An 18,303-nucleotide genomic window follows, 5' to 3' on the forward strand; every position below is an offset into this window, starting at 1 on the left:
GTAACATTCATGTTCGTAGTGCAAACAGTGGATGATGTGTACAAACCAAAGTTTCAGACTACACAAAATCCTGACCTTAATTCTGAGCAATTATAGTTAGTTGTTAGCACCACTTACAAACCACTGACACAGTTAAACAATGAATGAAATTGTCCTTTCCTTTCATTTTAGACCGATTGCACTATATGTTTGACCTTGTCTAGGAACTCATGGTGACGGATGCCACCTCGTGGTTAAAAGAGAAGAACTATGGGCTCTTCTTCGATTGCTAGATACAAACATTAATATACCACCAGATCAATCATGTAACAACAAAACAGTCTGAGATATGTTCACAGTCTGGCACAATTTAGAGTTTATTTGCAGTCTCCATAACCTTGGTTATAGCAAAGATGGACCTCAATAAATAAATACTATACACTTATACATCACAGTTAAGATGTACAGTAACAAACGGAATAACGACATACTACCTTTGCCTGTCCTTAAAAATAATAATAAAAAACAGAGGAAGAGACTGGTATACTGCATGCAGATAACTGCTCTGGAAAAAAACAGAACGGTAAGATATTGGTACATTGTTTTGGCATGTTTACTTCATGGTATTTACCTACACGTAAATTTGCTTTTTTAAGTGAAAGCTTGAGCCGTCCTTGTACTCATACAGTAGCTTCTCGTTCCATGCGTGTGTAAAATGTTTGTAATGAATTATAAAACTCTGTCACTTGTCTCTTCTATTTTGGCTTAATTATTTAACCTATTTCATAAAATAGAACAGCTGCTCCCTGTGCAATTTCATAAATTAGATTAAAACCAGGTTTTAAAAAAATGTCCCAGGTCTTAAAAAAGGATTAAAAACAAATAGATGTTCAACTGAAATCCGCAGATGTGTGTTGGACATCCTCACCATCAACAAGCCCCGCCACCAACCACATATTTTCCTCTTTTTTTAGTGACAAGCAGCAGTTCCCATGGTGCTCTCCGGTGGTAATAGTGGCACTGAGATCCTACTTATCCATCTAAGGGTCTTCCCAGATACACCATAGTCACTTCAGTGTTCCCATAGACGGCAGAAACAGCTGGAAAGAGGCATGTTTTGGGCAGCCCCCGGAAAGCCACTCCAAGGAACTCAAACCCTCGCTCAAAGGCTAGTGTCTTATCATCCATGTCTAGGATTACACGTATTCTCTCCCCAATCTGGAAAATAAATACAAACATATTATAGAAAATGGACAATTCTTATTTCTAGAAATATTGCAGTATTTATTATAAATAATGTATCAGTGCACATCATTATTTTTTTTAAATGAATGTGCCGTCATAATCTTTAGTCAATATAACTTCCCCTCCCTCTCGCAGCGACATCTCATCTTTGATGAAGTTTACTGGCGTGAGGGCGGGACAACCTTTCACTCACATGAGATCGACCAATAGCAAACCACAATGATCCAAAGACTCAATCAATTCCCCATGGACAAAATCAAGTCATGCCCTTCTTGTCCAGAAGCCTTTTCACTCAGATATACGGAAGACTCACAACTTCCGTTTCATGCTGACTTTTCAAGGAAAGGTTCAAGCAAAAATTACAGACTGACTAGTGATGCATGATATATCGGCCACCATATCGGTATCGGCTGATATATGTTAATTGTTAAGTTATCGTTATCGGCCTGATTTTTTTTTAACGATATATTAAAGATGATAAATAATGGATTATTTCTTTCTGCTGAGACACTTCAGATGCACAATGTTCGCCATGATGGTTTTGAATTGCAAATTGAAATTTGGATTTATATGTATCAGCAAATATATCGGTTATCTGCTTCCAAATATAAAGAATTATCTGTTATTGGTATTGGCCAAAATGTTCATATTGGTGCATCCCTAAAACCGACATTAGTTACTCTCCCTCCTGTTGTTCCAAGCCTGCATGCTGTTATGTTTGCCATCAAAAACAAAAAAGAAGATATTTTGAAGAATCTTCACACTGTTTTTCCCCCCAAACAAGACTGTCAAGCACAAAAAACAACAACTTAAAAACCAAAAAGTTGTCCGTGTGACTTATGTGCTGTATTCTGTGTCTTCTGCAGTAATACAATAGCTTTGTACAAGCAACATTTGATATTTTAGAGCTTTGGCAGATATTTTATGTGAATAATGACTTAAGTTACAAACTGCTCCTCACATAAAGTTAAAAAGCAACTTCGGAAGACTTGGAAAATAGCACACAAGGCATATTCCAACTGCTTTTATGGTGTTTCTTTTTTGTTGTTTTTGGAGCTTGACAGCTGTGGTCACTATAGATATTGTATGGACTGCACAAAGATTCTTCAAAATTCCTTCTTTTCACAGGAAAGATAACAGCAAAAATAACAGGTTTAGAAGCTGAGAGTGAGAAAACAATGACAAAATAATAATAATAATAATTTTTGAGGTACATTATTTCTCTAAATGAACAGTTCCCCCCAAAATGGAAATTCTGTCATAATTTATTCAACTTCATGTCATTCCACTCATTTAGCTTTCTTTCTTCAGGTAAAACACAAAATAAGATACATGAAGCTGTTGTCCATATTGTGAAAGCCAATGACCTTCAATAAACCAAAAAACGACAAAAGGTAGAGTAAAACTAATTCATACATATGTACTCTGAAGTGCACTTTTTCTTTTTGCAATTTTCAGTGTACACACTACTTATACTATATATACTGCAAAATCCCATAGAATAGTGTATATGTATGTGAATTGGGATGCATCTACATCAAACATGGCAACACAAACCTAAAACACCTCTTGTGTTTTACTGTGTTTCGCAGTAGAAAGAGAGTCATTAAGGTGTTAAACGACATGAAGGTGAGTAAATGACAGAATTTCCATTTTTAGGTGAACTATCCCTTTAAGTTTGGAAAAGCATGATTTACATCATTCTCAAGCTCCACTACCTGGTATTTTGGTGCGTTGTTGCACTGGGGGAAGTTGCCGTTGACCTCTCCATTGTGAAGCAGGTTATTGTCTACTAGATTCCAACCCCAGCTCTGGTCATCGCTGCCTAGAAGTGCCACATAGCCCTGGCACTGCATGGGAGCCCTCTTGGTCGCGATGCCGATCACCGCCACCGTGCCAAGAGGACCCTCCCACCAGATCTCCCAGGCATGCCGGCCCTCCAAAAAGCCGATCTTCCCACGGGCACCGTCAGTGCTTTGGGCGATGGGGTTACGGTGCAGAGTAAACCCGTTTTTCTTTATATATACATTCCTGGAGCAGTCATGGGAACTCAACGCATGCTGGAAGGACTTCAGCTGAGGATAAAAGACAGAAAGTTACTCCAAACCTTTGCCCAATAAAATTTTCTCTAGAATGAGACGGTAATACAATGGTAGTTCTCTCTATATATAATTTCTATTATTTATGATAGTATGATATGTTTAAAAAAGTATGGTATGGTTTATTTAGTGGTTTTATGCCACATCAGTATTTATTCTCATTGCAAGAACAGGGTAAAATAAGTTACAAATAGGTAAATAGATTAATAAACATATTTGACAGAACCATGTCCAAAAACACAATGCTGGTAACATGCTTTTTGGTGGTGAGAAGTTTTAGCTTTGATACGACCAGTCAATACAGGATTTTAGTGATTTATGAATGCCATTTTTCAGCCCATCATTTGCATGAAACCTATTGAAGTGGCTGTATTTGGGTCCAATATTTACAAATGACGTCATACATTAGCACCGTTCTGACGGTCACCTACAAACATAACTGTATATTAAAAAAATACGAAATGAAAAATGAAAGTTTATGGGTATTATTTGAAAAATAAAAGCAAATAATTCCAAATTATCATGCACTAAGCAAATTCTAGTTTATTTAATAAAAAATACAATTTTGCATGATCATGCGTATTACAGTGTTGATTATATAAATGCATGCTAACATGAATTACTTTGAACAATCTTACTTTTCCTTTATATGAAGTCAGGTTGCAGAGGACATCAGAGCGCAGCGCTTCTTCACTGAGCAAGCGGGCGCACAGACTTCGCCACACCTCGCTGTTTTCATCCGCCAGACTGTTGTACCAGTGCCAGCAAACGAGCGAGCAGTTCATGAGATCCGGCAGCTCCAGATAGGAGAACATATGCTCGAGAACTCGGCTGGGTAACCGGCCCGCGATGCTCGATCCTCCGCCTAATAATGCGGCAGAACCGGCTCCCGACGAGGAGGAGCAGCAGCCCGCGGCGGTAGAGCCCAGCCCCGCAGACTGCGCCCCTCCACCGGCCCCTGCGCCGGACATGTCAAACTCCTCCGTTGAAAGCAACCGTTATTACAACCGCTAAGCTGGATTCAACAGCGGGTCAGAACCCCACTGCGGTCCCGTGAAGCACGTTTGCCTGACACATCTCCCGGTGTTATTGCTGTTGCGGCCAAATGGATCAAAATCTAAGCTATGTGACTATTGTAAAGGTCCTGGACGGCGTGCGGTCAAAAAATCCGAGCTCAATAATCAGGATGGATTGTACGAAAGGATATCGTTTGATTAAGTTACTTTATATTAACAATAATTATCCAAGTATCGTACATAACACGTTGTAATGCTTCTCTTTCTGTTTCTATTTCACATTAGTAATGCCCGATTCATGAATGAATCATTCTTGTGAGTAAGATCTTTTCAGTGAATTGATTGAACTGGTCCACGAAACCATCCTTTTTGATGAGCCGAGAACAGAGTGAACCGTTTGGAGTAAACCGAGTCTTTTGACTAATGGAGCGAAAGCCAAGGTATAAAATATTCTAAGATAAATGTTTATGTTTTATGACGTTAAGGTTATTGTTTTACTATGGCATTATATTCAAAGTATATTTATCCTAAATCCTAAATAAAACTTGAATTGTTTCAAACCGGTTCTTTGAACTGAACTGTTTGAAAGAACCGATTCGCGGAAATGATTCTACCTTCTCCATTTTATGTTATACACTCCTTTAAGGACCTTGCAATTGACTAGATTACGTATGGAGGGGAGGGGAAAATAGAATGTTACGGGAAAGACAACTAGAGGGCGCCGTTTAGTTTACAATTCTTTATTTAGGCTCAAATAAATATAACCTAAAATGTACACTTTTGACACATAAATTAAAATATTCATTAAATATTCATTAAAATAAAGTGCATTATTTATAGGCTAGCTATCGCTGAGTATTTAAAATCATAAATGAATAAAAGAGAGATTAAAGGGATAGGCCACCCAACAATTCTGTTGAACTTATGTGTAGAAAAAGAAGAAAAAGAAGAAAAAGATCCCATCACTTAGCTCACATTCATGGTTTATGTAATACATGCATTCAGTCTGTTTCTCAGAAAAAACAGCAACTGGAATTTGCAATTATTTTACTTCCTAAATGGCCGGTTATTAATTATTAACTATTATTAAACCTCCAGGGTTATTTAGTAGCTTGAGCTAGACAAAGACTAAAGATGTAATTTATTCTTAACGCTCAAAGAAAGATTAGATTTCCTCAAATTTTCTGATGTTGTAGGAATATTATGTTTTTTTTCCACCTTGGTTATGCAACTGTCAGTCTGTTTTCTGCATGATTCATCGCTTGCTGCTTGAATGCTGTCTGGTCTGATGGATCATTGGCTTTAACGGAGGGGGGCAAGGTAGTGAATGCTTATATTTTCCCCCAAGGAAGCGATTATGTCAGTTATGGCTCACCATTGCTTTGCCACATTCTCTTAATTAGCCAGCATCTACTATAATGGGTTTAATGGGTTTATTTCTGCATAAAATATTATTTATTGTAAACTTGTAAAGTCCATGTTTCCATGTTCCGTGAAGCTAGCTGTCAGACCGGATTGACTGGTTGACTGGAAATGATGTATGGTGCTTTCTGTAAACCACTGCCACTATATGTGCTGGGGGAATGAGAGTATAATATTGTATTGACTATAAATAAGGGAGTACATATGATTATACTTCTGAGTTGCTGGCAGGGAAATCACTTAAAGCGACAATACCCAATATTTGTTTTGTGAACAACGTTGCAGGAATGTTTTGGAAAGGTAGACACTGAGGGAGATATGTAAGGGTTATTTTCATGAACTAAAACTAAAACCATTAAAAAATGTATTACTTGAAATAAAATCAGCATTAACTGAAAAAAAAAATACACTAAAATAACACTGATATGCACTTAATATTTAGATCAGTGGATAATCAACGTTTTTGCAATGCTAAATAAATGCTTAAACTTAGCTCTGTGTCCAATGTATATTCTAATATTTGGTTACATACTTGAACGTAACACAAAAAAGCAGCCACTAGATGGATCAAATCCCTTTACAAACCAGCCTTCCCTTTGGCACAGTCATGTTAAGTTCCCTAGTTATTCTTGATGCACTGAAATATAAATAATAGGCAGGAAATTCAGGAAAGTGATTTTTTTATATGTATTTTGAAAGAAAAGAAGCCATGTATGTCTATACATCATCCAGAGTGCAAGTACACCTGTTGTTAGTGGGTGGAGACTGAGGCCCCGCCTCTCAATCCACCAGGGCCAATCATGAGTTAGATGGCCTTTGGAGGGCGGGGCGAAGCAAGCGGAATGTGATGCTCGCATAGACAGCATTATTTCGGTTTACGGGACTGAGATTGTAGAGCTACCCGGGAGTTTAACGGCATTTCTTCGGATATATTTGGGCTTTCAGTATACATGTATCTGTGTGCAACGATCGAGATATGCTCCTTCAGTAAGTATGCATTTTCTAATTCCATATTTGATAAAACGGAATTTTTCTGCTGGTGGGATTTTGATTTAAATAGGCTAAGTTACTACGTTAATAAAATGACGAAGAATTACCGCTATAGGTGAAATACGTGTGCAATATCGCATTAACAGCAACACAGAAAAGTTACAAAAACTTTATGACCTCGTTTAATTGTGAAAACTTTCCCCCCTAACATGTAAGTTGGTAGGCTAAGTTACCTTTTTGAGGAATGTTGTCTTCGGATGTTTGGGAATGGACTTCACGTGTCCTTTGACATTGAACGCAATCTTTGTTAGAATTTACGCGTACTTTAATCGCGTCATTCTATCAGTTTATTTTAGTAAATATAGACTGTTTTAATTCGTCAAATAGTGCACTTAAGGATTTTTGTGTAATGTGTGGAATTGTCATACTGTGTGTGATATGTTTTAGTGTTTGGAGAAAATGTTTTGGACTTGCTAACACAACATGATTTCTAGCACTCATATTTCTCTAAAAATAAATGAAATTGAAATTCTTAAATTGAAATTCTTAAATACTGACATGTTTGGTAATGACATGAAGTAACATTCCACTTATTTAAACTGTAATTCTGTTCTTGTCTCATCTCATTTCCATCAAGACCCAATGGAAACCTTTTTTGTGTGTGGATAAATTCAGTTGTTCTCTAAAACACTTGTTGTGACTGTGGGACAGTGATTCTTTCTTAAAACAATTGCAAACTGTTCACATAAATACAAAAAGTAGCCTATAAATACGCTCTTAGGAAAAACTGAAAAGTAGAATTTCCATGTTTTATGTTATCATTTTAATTTAAGTAGTAAAAAAAAAAAAAGTCTGGCTAAATGTTGTAGTAACTATATTTCTGTGAAGTTCTAATTTTATTTTCCTAAATCTATTTTATATTGGACTTTCTTACAAAATAACTTGTCATCTATAGATATTTGGGATTCTAACTTACTCTTACTAACCTTGTTTTATCTTTCTTGTCTTCTGAATAACAGCTAGGGATGGTTTTATTTACAATCCACAGTGTGAGTTCTTTCAAAAATGACAGAAATCCTGAGATATTACTTCATCTTTAGTCTAATTAGTGGTTTGGCTTTCCTCAAACTCAAAGAATTTTATCTTGAGCAAAGTAAAGGCATTGGGATTGCTTTTACCTGCATTTTTAAATTCTAAAATTCTATTAAGAGCACTTGATATAAAGAATGCAAGTCTTATATGTAAAAAACAAAGCTTGATGGAGACATATTTAGACTCAGACTTAACCCAAGCTTTTCCTAAGCCTCAGGTCACAGTCAAAATATGCCTTTGAAATTCCTGGTTTGTAACTAATATCCCCATCTCAAAGTATACCCGACCATATCACCTTTAGTCTGTTTGAAGGTTTCTTTATTTGAGATGTAAATCACTTTTGAGACTCAGTGAAGTCTAAACCAATTTGGTGTGTAAGACATCCCATTAGTGCACAGCTTAAATTTCTCCCGTGTGTGTGCAGTAAAGTCCTGCAAATAGAAGTGTTCTTGTCTTCAAACATTAGAGGTTTAACCATACGTTGTCTCTGTTGTGCACACAGGACCAACTGTCAGTGAGGAAACTCTTGGAATCTGAGAGTCTCCTGGGAACGTTGCACTGGGATCCTTTCAAACTGGCTGCAGCTGGGATGTTTGCTGCTGGGGTGCTGCAGCAAAGCAGCGGAGGACTGAACAAGCGATCGCTGGGAATGGCTCGGCTTCCCAACTCCCACTTTTTCCCCCTCTCCTCGGGTTCTGGGTCGTGGGGTTTGGGCCGATCCGCGAAGAGCGGCTCTCTGAGCTCCGTCAGCTCGGGATCGGACAGCATGGACATGGCGGGTGCCGATCCCGACTACATCATGCAGCTGGTCAACGAAGTGCGGAGGTTTGCAGATGTGCTGGTCCACCTAAAGGAAGCTTTTAACACCAAAGGTAAGCGTGAGATCGCACAGTGTTCATTAAAAGAGCTTGTTGTTGCTGTCAGAGTTTCAACCTGTTGTGGGGTCAACTTTAGCCTTGGTTTCAGTGCCACTAACCTCTCTTTATCTTTTTTGGATAGCGGCAAGGGAATGTTTATTTGCCACAATGTGAGTCCATTCAACAATGCCAGCAATCTTAAACAAAGATAGTCGGTAATGATTTTGTCTTTATTTAGAAAGGTTAGTAGTTTATTTGCATTTTATTTAAAGCAAATAGACATGTGAGCCATTTTAATCCATTATGTTATATAATTTAAATGTAAAAAAAAAAAAAAAATATATATATATATATATATATATAGAACAGTTATTATATATTATATATATATATATATATAACCCCACCCCCAAAATCATGCCATTGATTGAGGCAATATTGTGTGTGTGTATGTATGTATGTATGTATGTATGTATATATATATATATATATATATATATATATAATATATATATATATATAACAGCCTTGATTGTGGGATTATTTATTGAAATAATACCCTCTGTGGTAATTAATAACCTTTCCTCTATACTCTGTAATCTTAAGTGAAGTGTTTTAAAACAGCAAGAAATGTTTTATAATAGAGGAGTGAATGAAGATTATCGGGATGATTACTCTTGCATGTGCGATTACTGCATTCCCAAGGCAGTGCCGTTTGGGTCCGTTTGGATCAGATCCAGTGCACTTATCCTTGCCTTTGCTTGAGAGTTCCTTAATAAGGAGGGGATGGAGGGGTGGTTGTGTGTGTATGTGGTGAGGGGGTGTTTCCAGCCTCCCATTGTGTCTGTGCCATGTTGTCCAGGGACTGTAGGAATCTCTCCTTTTGTTTGGCGGGGTGATGGAGGGTCCTTGACCCCAGCTGGGTAGGAGAGTAACTCTGAGAGCTGCCAGTGTGTGACCAGTGCTTTTGGCCTCCAGGTCTCCCCTTCCCGCAGCTTTGGACCTTGAACAGTAGGAACACCAGATCTGAGCGGGGGTGTTACTCTTCCAATCATTGGAGACTTACAAACTATGTGTCAGTCTTGCATTGTTGTCATCGTTCCGAAAGTGTGGCGCTTTACAAATCCGTCTCAGGCGTGGAATCTTTCCGTAGACCTTATTAAAGATCTGAAAAAAGACCACAGCCAAACCAGTTACAGAGAAAAAGTTAACTTTTAAACACGCATGTAGCATTCTTGAAAATACCCCTTTGTGTCTTAGCCTTGGTGGCTCAAATCAGCGGATATTATGTAAATAAGCTTAGTAACACACTAACATGTGAGTCATAGCTCAATGCTTTTGCCGTTATCGCCTGGATTTCAGCTAAATGCAGGAAAGGAGACTAATTGAACAGGAAGCTGAATACAAGAGAGTGCAAGGAACTCAAGAAGCTCCTTTCCTCGGTAAAGCAAACAAACGTGCAAACAAACATTACTTCTACTTTGTAGACTGTTGACAGTATAAATGTGTGTGTATATACATATATACTGTATATAGCACCCAAAAATAAAAATTATGTCATCATTTACTCACCCTCAAGTTGTCCCAACTGTCTGTTGATTGGACCCCATTGACTTCCGTATTGTTCCCCCATACTTTGGAAGTCAACGGGGTCCATGAACTGTTTGGTCACTGACTCTCTTCAAAACATCTTCTTTTGTGTTCCATAAATCCATACAGTTTTGGTGCAACTTGAGGGTGAGTAAATGATGGCAGAATTTTCAATTTTCGGTGAACTAACACTTAAAAGAGTGACGACGCCATAATCACTGTGAAATTCACACTGCTGGTTCAATTTGTATCACCAACAAAACAAAATCGAATGGATTGTAAATATTCAATATATTGCCCAGCCCTACTTTTATGTATGTTAAAGCACCACTTATCCTCACAGATCATCACATTTCTTCCACAGCCACTTATTTATTCCTAAATCGTACACGAGGCACTTCAGACGTCCATTTAAATGAAGAAATACTCCTAATTTCCATTCACAAGTGACTCTTGAGCTTTGTTTACTCTGGTGTGCGTAGGAAATGAACATTCTGGGTATCTGGGTGATTAGTGTTTTGCTTCAGCGCACATCTTCAAAGTAGTAATTGTTGGTAGTGAACTGGGTGGGGCTGAAGCAGAGCATAAAAGAACTGGTTGGGAATCAGTTGCTCTGGTGTGATTGAAAGTGATTTAGATCCTTTCAGTTTATGGCTGTATTGTCTCTGCAGTACGTGGCTGCAGAAAGACACTCCTCGTCTCTCAAAGCTTTTCAGGAAGGGTCGGGAAACCATGGACCCTTTATCACAGTGCAATATTTCGACTCGTTACAAAACATCTGCTTTATTCACATGCGCTGATGTGAGGGTGACTTTCTTTGTCAGTCGTTCTTAGAACTGTTCTTCGAGCAAACTGGCAGCTTCTGGCAATGAGTCGACTTTCCCATGCAAGAATAGCAAGAACCTTGAGATCCCTCCTTAGGGAGTAGTGGTCTGCTATAGTAGGAATTCATTTTTTCTTTTCTTTTTTTCTATCTGAAGTCAAGCTTGTCACCTTAAATGGCAATTACTAAACAGCAGCTCTCATAGACAGCGCCGTTAAGAGGCTGACCTCTGTTTCATTCTACTTGAGTTTTTATGGATTTGAATCAAGAAAAAAAAAACATCTTGATGGCTTGTTTTCACATCATTCCCAGTTATGAGGTCTAGACAGCTTCCATAAAGATGTCTTCACAATGAGAGGGATTTTGAATATCTTGAAAGGGTCATGACCTTGCCCGGGGGCCGCACATGATGGACATGTTGGTAATTGGATTGGATTATTTTGGGGTCTGCGCTGGTCTGGGACGTAACTGGCAGTTTGGGCTCTGAACTTGGAGGTCAGTATTGAAGTATTTAGTTTTATTGCGGGGGTAGTAGCCCTAAGGGTTATATTTTAAAGACCAAGAAACTTGGTTACATTAAGTTTTATACTGTTGATAGTGTAGATACTGATTTGATGTGTTGATTTATGTTGTTTGGACATATTGACATATTGTAATTAAGGATGTTCAATATATTGGTTATCAGCTACATTTTTTTTTCATGCTCTTTTCCCCTATTTTTATATTCAGATTACCTAACGTTCATGTTAATGTGATCTTTAAAAACACTTCAAAAATCTTTAAAAACACTAATAATTTAACACTGTTAAATAAAATCTTTAGCTAATATCAAAATAAATTTCCATTTTCCACGCTATAATGTTGTCGTGCCTTAATTCACTTATGCATTATTTTTTTAAGAAATAAATATAGTGTATGCCAGACCAAATTGTTTAAAATAGTCAGCATTATCTATATTTGCTTGCCATAATTCTGTATTTCACCGTATTGGCCTTAGAAATAGTCAATATAATGCAATAAAGCATGGCAGGTGGCATTTATAGAGCATCCATTGTTAGATTGACCTCTTGTTTTACTTTTTGAGACCGTGTCTTTGATTTTCCAAGCTGGTCAGGTGTTGCGTTTGTCCCATGGGCGACTCATTCAAGCAGCAGGATGGTTGGCATGTGTCAGCTATTTTGGAAATGAAAAACAAGATGGCCTGTAATGAATACTGGCCCTATTCACTGAGGGAAATAAAGTGTGTAAGGTTCACTGCTCTCTTTATGATGTTTTGGAGACCCTCCATTCACGCTTGCTCGTTTCTGATGGGAACCACAGCGAGCTTTTTGCCTTTTGGATAATAATTTGGAAAGCGCTGTGCGAAAGCACAATTTCAAGTGTCATTTCTCCAAGATGCTTTGGTTAGAAGGCATGCTGAGAAATTGACACAATCGTCCTCACATAGACCAGAATCAACTGGCTGATTAGCGAAACTTGTTATTCTGAAGTGCGAAGTAGAGTCTCGGCTGCATCCGAAAACTGATAAATGCTGCCTTCGGAGGACTCATTCCAAGGTAGGAAGGCATCAAGGCCGTGCGAATCCAATGTTACCTTCACAGTTCTGGTATCCTAAGATACCTTCATCTGATCGATTTTTGAAGGCAGCATAGATGTTTCCTTCGCTGCTTTTGATATCCCACAATCCTGTGCTTTCCATTCTGTGGCAGTTGAGCTAAAAAATAAAGATGGCACCTGAAAGTTTTGGTTGGTGGTCAATTTGTGTGTGAATGTCTGTTTTTGAGCAACGTTTTCCAAATTTGATGTCATTTCTAGCGAAAAATTACCATTGTAGTAATTAAATATACGCTTAGTTTTCTCCAAAGCTCGTTCTATTTTGCTGTAGATCATTTAAACCGTTACGCTGCCTCAGAAGTCTGTCCGAAATTAGTTTCTTGAGGTACCTTCTGACATGTTAGGGCTGGGTATCGATTCAGATGTTTCGATTCGATTTCGATTCGCAAGCTCTCAATTCGATTCAGTTTCGATTCTCGATTCGACTCAATGAATATAGATTTAATACAAATCCTATATTTATAAAAAAGAACAGTGAACGTAATTTTACAAGTGGTTAATTAATAAAAAGAAATTAAGAACTCTTGGTACACTTGGGTACATTAAAACAGAACCCAACTCTATATTTCAAATGTAGGCTATACAATGAATAGACAGGATTTTGATGCAAGATGAAAAATATATGTTGAAAATTGGACAATTCAGAATGTCGCATGCCTTGATCAAACAGGGTCAGGTTATTTTATGTTTAAGATAAAACAAACATAAAATCTCACTGCATTAGCTATAACATGGAGTCTGCAAGCCAATGAACAGTGTAGGAAAACTAATACTGGCTTTTGGGTGATAGATAAATAATAATGGAAAAAAAAAAACGATTCTTGGCCTTTGAGAATCGATTTTGAATCGACCACTTTTAAAAAAAACGATTAATCGAAAAATGTATTTTTTTTGTCCAGCCCTACTTCATGTGCAAAAGCTGCCTGCAAAGTCATTGCCTGATAGGGCAGTGAGGCGACAAGTCAGCTGCCTAAGTTTTTCGGACACAGCCTCTATGTTTATCAATCCACAAACTTCTTTGGTCGCCCTGAAGTCTGTGTGAACTAAGGGCTTCTCAGAGTGGACATTTGTTTATTACGAGCTCCTAAGGGACAGTAAACTGTTTTGGTTCTCCCCAAGTGCAGGATGGGTAAATAATCAAATTGTCTTAGAATTTCCCTCATATTTCAAATTATTTGGGTTGCTTTATAGCTCACAGATGTTTTAAAGTCTTAAAACTGTTCTGTTTACCCAAACATAAACACTTATTCAGTTATCTTAACTTTTAAGAGAATCAAATTAATCACATCTCACATACTTAATGATATCTCAGTACGGTTTGGTTCTTCTTACAGGTTTCTGTTTGATAATGCTAGTGTAACCTTGAGAGGACCAGTCTGGTGTATTTTTAACTGTTAAATCAATATTGACCCTCTCCTGGTCAGCCATTACCAGGTCTCGGCTCATCATTTTGATGGGGTGGGAAACACAGTCCTCTCCTCTCCCATCCCCCCCACATACTCTGCATTCCTCCAGAACAAATGCTCACTTGTTGCTTTAGTGTCTTAGATCAACAGTTGCTGGATGTTGGACACTTTGGACAAAAAGAACCGGCATAAAACATTGACAGCTCTGCTGTCCTAGAGTACAGTGACTTTACAGTCCATTATGATGATTGGAAATGTTTGGAGTCAAAGGGAAAAAATTGTTTGTCTTCGTAATCCTTAATCAAAATGTACTGCTGTTGTCACTTAGGCCACCTAGTATTGGATAACCAACATCTAAATAGCATTTAGGCAGTTATTTAGAATTTTAGAATGGGTACCATGTGTTCCTGTAGTTCAAACCGTAGAATGCAGGCCTTGATAAAATAAATGCAAGAATTAATAAAATGTATACCTTAAATGCAATGTAAGTCACAACAGTGTCTGTCAAATGCATTAATATAAAAATAAATATGTATTGTACATTTAATTTAATATTTTTTATTTATTAATATTTATTAAGGATTAATTAATATTTTGAATTAGCATTTATTTTTATATTTCACATTTTTATTTTAGTTTGTTAGTAATTTTGTGCTTTTTATTGTTTTGTTAGTATGTTTTATTTTCCATGTAGCTTTAATTTTTTTTTTGTCATTTTAGTACTGCAACTTTGTTTATTTTATTTAATATTTAATTCAAATAACAGAATCTTATTTTTTATTTTTTATAATTTAAGATATTTTATTAGTTCTACCATAAACCTAAATTATATTGTATAATAAATGTGTGTGTGTGTGTATGTGTATATATATATATATATATATATATATATATATATATATATATATATATATATATATATATATATAATTCAAACAATTTTGGTGTACAAAAAGAAGCCACTTAACTTCCAATACTGGGCAAATTTCCTGAGACGGCCTGGAAAGGTCTCAAACTGTTGCTGTTGAGTTTGTGGAGGGTCCAAACTGCCCTCGCAGTGGGGCGCAGGAGTGGGATTAGACCCCTCTTCATCCCCAGTGGCACCACATTGTGCTCCAGCCTGCAGTGCATGGGGGGCTTCCTCTGATCGGCTAAAAGTGATTTTCTGGCCCCTATTGTGAGGTGATTTGGGGGCTGGTGACCCACACCACTTGCCCTGTGAACGACAACCTTCAAACACAGGCATGAGGGACCACATGAACCATACATATGGGCTGCTTTGATCCCGAACAGATTTCAGATGTGTGTAGGGTATTTCTAGCTCATCTGTTTCAAAGATTTTGTTTATTTGTGCAAAGTCAGTGCTGATTAGTTGTGGCACAGCTGATTTTATGTCATGAGTCATGATTGCTTTACATTTAAAGTCAGTCACATCTGCATTTTAAGTGTGTGGTTACATAAATCTTTCAGTATTCTTAATGAGTCATCGGTATCAGATGACTTAATTGCTTGGCTGAACAGTTAAAGGTGAGCAAAACGATCATTTTCACAGTATCCTGCACTGTGGTAATGTTAATGTGTAACTTGTTAGGTGCTGAGAACTTCTCACCAGGTGTTTCACAGCACCCTCGTTTGTCAGACGTCACCGTGAGTAATTCCTGGTGTCGAGCCAGGAATGTTTTTAGGATTACTGTTTCTTTCCCATGTGATACTACGGCCAGTCTCTCAACTGGTACACATGTTGTGTTGATTTCACTCATGGTATATAGATAACAATGAGAAATACAACTTCTCTTAAGTTTTATGGGAAAAAGGTTGTGTACTAGCCCCCTCTGAGAAAACCAATATGCTCCAATGTGAAATTCCAGCCTAAATTTAGCTGTCCCGTGTCATTTCAGTGGCTTGTTCTGGCATTTTAATGCAGCTGTGATCCAGCTGTACTCCTGGTAGATGACAGATCTCCTCTGATATGAGATGCTTGGTGCAGCCACCAGTCAGTTCTCTAATAAAGAGGTCCTTTAATGGCCACTTTGAAGATATTCTTGTTCAAAGGCAAAGTAAATGAGCACATAAATGAGTCCAGATCATCTTTGAAGATCACATTACACTTTCTTGTTTCATCGGAATTAGTGTTAGAGCTAGGAATCTTACTTAGAACCGCTTAACCGGTACCATTAAAAAAAAAAAAATACTATAACCAAATAATTTTCATGATGTTCATTTCAATTATGAAATGTTTGCAATATTTATTTAGGCCTAGTTAGTTAGTATGTACTTTAAAAAGGACCTATAATTCCCTTTTACAAAGTCTTGATTTTGTTTTTGGTGTCTACTAGAATGGGTTTTCATGCTTGAATTTTCAAAAACACTTTTTATGTGTGTGTGTGTGTGTGTGTGTGTGTGTGTGTGTGTGTGTGTGTGTGTGTGTGTGTGTGTGTGTGTGTGTGTGTGTGTGTGCATATTTTACATTTTTGCAGCACCTCTCTTCCCAGTCTGTCAGCAACACTCTGTTTCTGTATCTAGTTCCTCCTTTCCGAAAAGCGCAATGTGCTCTGATTGGTCGGCTGGATCAGTGTGTTGTGATTGTTGGTGAACCGCTTTTTAGCGTGTTTCGGAAATGTCACGTCCCTTACCATAACTGCATTAGATCCAGGGTGGAAAACAACATCTCTTGGACATTGCAACAACACACTACTAGTACTAATGCAACTCAACTCAACCAGACCCTGCACCCTTTATTTGCTTATGCCTTTGTGAATTATTTAAATGAGGAATATTGTGATGTGTACGTTCCTGGAAGAAAACTCAAGACAATCATGGCATTTCAGGGAGTTCAGAAACAGTGCGCACTGATATAGCGAATAACTCCCTTTGGAGTGACTTTGTGCTTTGTAACTGTGCAGACCATCTTCATGCTCAAACAGCAACATTACACTCTAAAGAAAGTTGAAAATGTAGAAAAAAACATAATAGAACCTCTTTAAAGCATTAGACCAGCTGTTTTGCTCCTTTTCTCCTGGATTTCATTGCTTATCTATAGTGGAGCTCATTCAGGAGGTGAGCATGGAGCAGAGATTACAGCCTTCAGGGAAATCTGAATGTAGGGCAAGGTGACATTCATTCCTACCCTGAGCAAAACACAGAGAATAATAGATAAGGCACAACTGTGAGATGTCAGGGCTGGCTGTACCAATGCACATGTGTGGGCTGCGGATAGCTGTTTACTGCCTGGTTTATGCTGATTTGTGGAGTTTTAACAGTTAGCCATCCTGAAACAAGATTTTGTAGGCTGATTCCCAAATGATCCCCTACCTTTCCAAACCCCAAACTAGGATTATTTTATTTTATTTTATTTTATTAGTTTTTAAAATGATAGCACTATATTACACCAAAGACTTTTTTAAGAGCATTATTTTTTACCCATTTTCCCTACCTCTATTGTTGAATTTTCTCATCTCAACTATTCAACATTTTTAATCTCATTAGTAATTACTTATTCAAAAACACAATTTAAGGAATAAAAAATATAACACACTAAAATACTTTTTGTCAATGCTGTGATGCCGATGTCAATTTAGGCATCACAACATTAGAATCTACCGTATGAAATCTTTTGAAAATCAGCAAGTCATGCATAAAATGTCAAAACGAAGCATTTTTGTAGTTTATGGCTTTGTACACTTGTATTTACTAAAGCAGAAGTTCCAGAGAGAAGGATCCACTGACCATTTGAGGCATTCAGATTAATACAAAGTCCTAACCTAAGGAGCTCTGGAATGAAGAAAGTTTATGGCAGGAACTAAAGTTTGGAGAGAGCTGTAACCTAGTCAAACATAGGACACAAAGGAATGTTAAACAGTTTTCAAGAAACTGAAATGATAATGTTGGTCAATGGTAACAAGATACCACACCTGAGGGTCCCAGTAGCTTTGTCTTTTATCTCCAAAACCAACCTAGCAAATATGGTCTACAGATTAACCCTAATTCTAGACAACCCCCAATCAAGCCCATCCCTCTGGATTAGCAACTTGAATCCAAGACAGCAAATTGATCCTGTAGATTAGATTAAGGTGGCCCTCCGATTGGTACTGGATTAAAATGGTCTGGAAAGCGGTAGATTTTATGTGTCCCTCCAGTCTCCTTACCCTCAGTAAAGTCAGGAACGGATTA

The 18,303-nt window shown here is 37.6% G+C and overlaps 2 protein-coding genes across 3 annotated transcripts in view; one reads left to right on the forward strand and one right to left on the reverse strand.

Moving 5' to 3' along the window:
- Nucleotides 1–333: 333 nt before the first annotated feature.
- On the reverse strand, nucleotides 334–4,688 carry fbxo45 (F-box protein 45). The gene is made up of 3 exons (XM_081353356.1): nucleotides 3,962–4,688; nucleotides 2,943–3,299; nucleotides 334–1,197 (listed from the first exon to the last, which is right to left on the reverse strand). Exons 1-3 carry the CDS (start codon nucleotides 4,292–4,294, stop codon nucleotides 1,012–1,014), a joined length of 876 nt encoding a protein of 291 aa, XP_081209482.1. The 5' UTR covers nucleotides 4,295–4,688; the 3' UTR covers nucleotides 334–1,011.
- A 1,962-nt stretch (nucleotides 4,689–6,650) lies between these two features.
- Nucleotides 6,651–18,303, forward strand: part of arhgap29a (Rho GTPase activating protein 29a) — a 42,526-nt gene continuing 30,873 nt past the window's right edge. For both annotated transcript variants that reach the window (XM_081352944.1, XM_081352945.1), the window contains exons 1-2: nucleotides 6,651–6,748; nucleotides 8,346–8,715. In XM_081352944.1, coding sequence (XP_081209070.1) covers nucleotides 8,433–8,715 — 283 coding nt within the window. In that variant the 5' untranslated portion in view covers nucleotides 6,651–6,748; nucleotides 8,346–8,432. The remainder of the gene's footprint in view (nucleotides 6,749–8,345; nucleotides 8,716–18,303) is intronic.

Source organism: Scardinius erythrophthalmus (assembly GCF_964197995.2).
Source record: "Scardinius erythrophthalmus genome assembly, chromosome: 22".
Classification (NCBI taxonomy): Eukaryota; Metazoa; Chordata; class Actinopteri; order Cypriniformes; family Leuciscidae; genus Scardinius; species Scardinius erythrophthalmus.

Bases quoted from the DNA above. Each gene is read 5' to 3' on its own strand.
- fbxo45 (XM_081353356.1), bottom strand. From the start codon at position 4,294: ATGTCCGGCGCAGGGGCCGGTGGAGGGGCGCAGTCTGCGGGGCTGGGC. The intron at 3,300-3,961 runs GTAAGATTGTTC...TTTTATCCTCAG, and splicing joins TGACTTCATATAAAGGAAAA to CTGAAGTCCTTCCAGCATGC. The intron at 1,198-2,942 runs GTAGTGGAGCTT...TTTATTTTCCAG, and splicing joins ACAACGCACCAAAATACCAG to ATTGGGGAGAGAATACGTGT.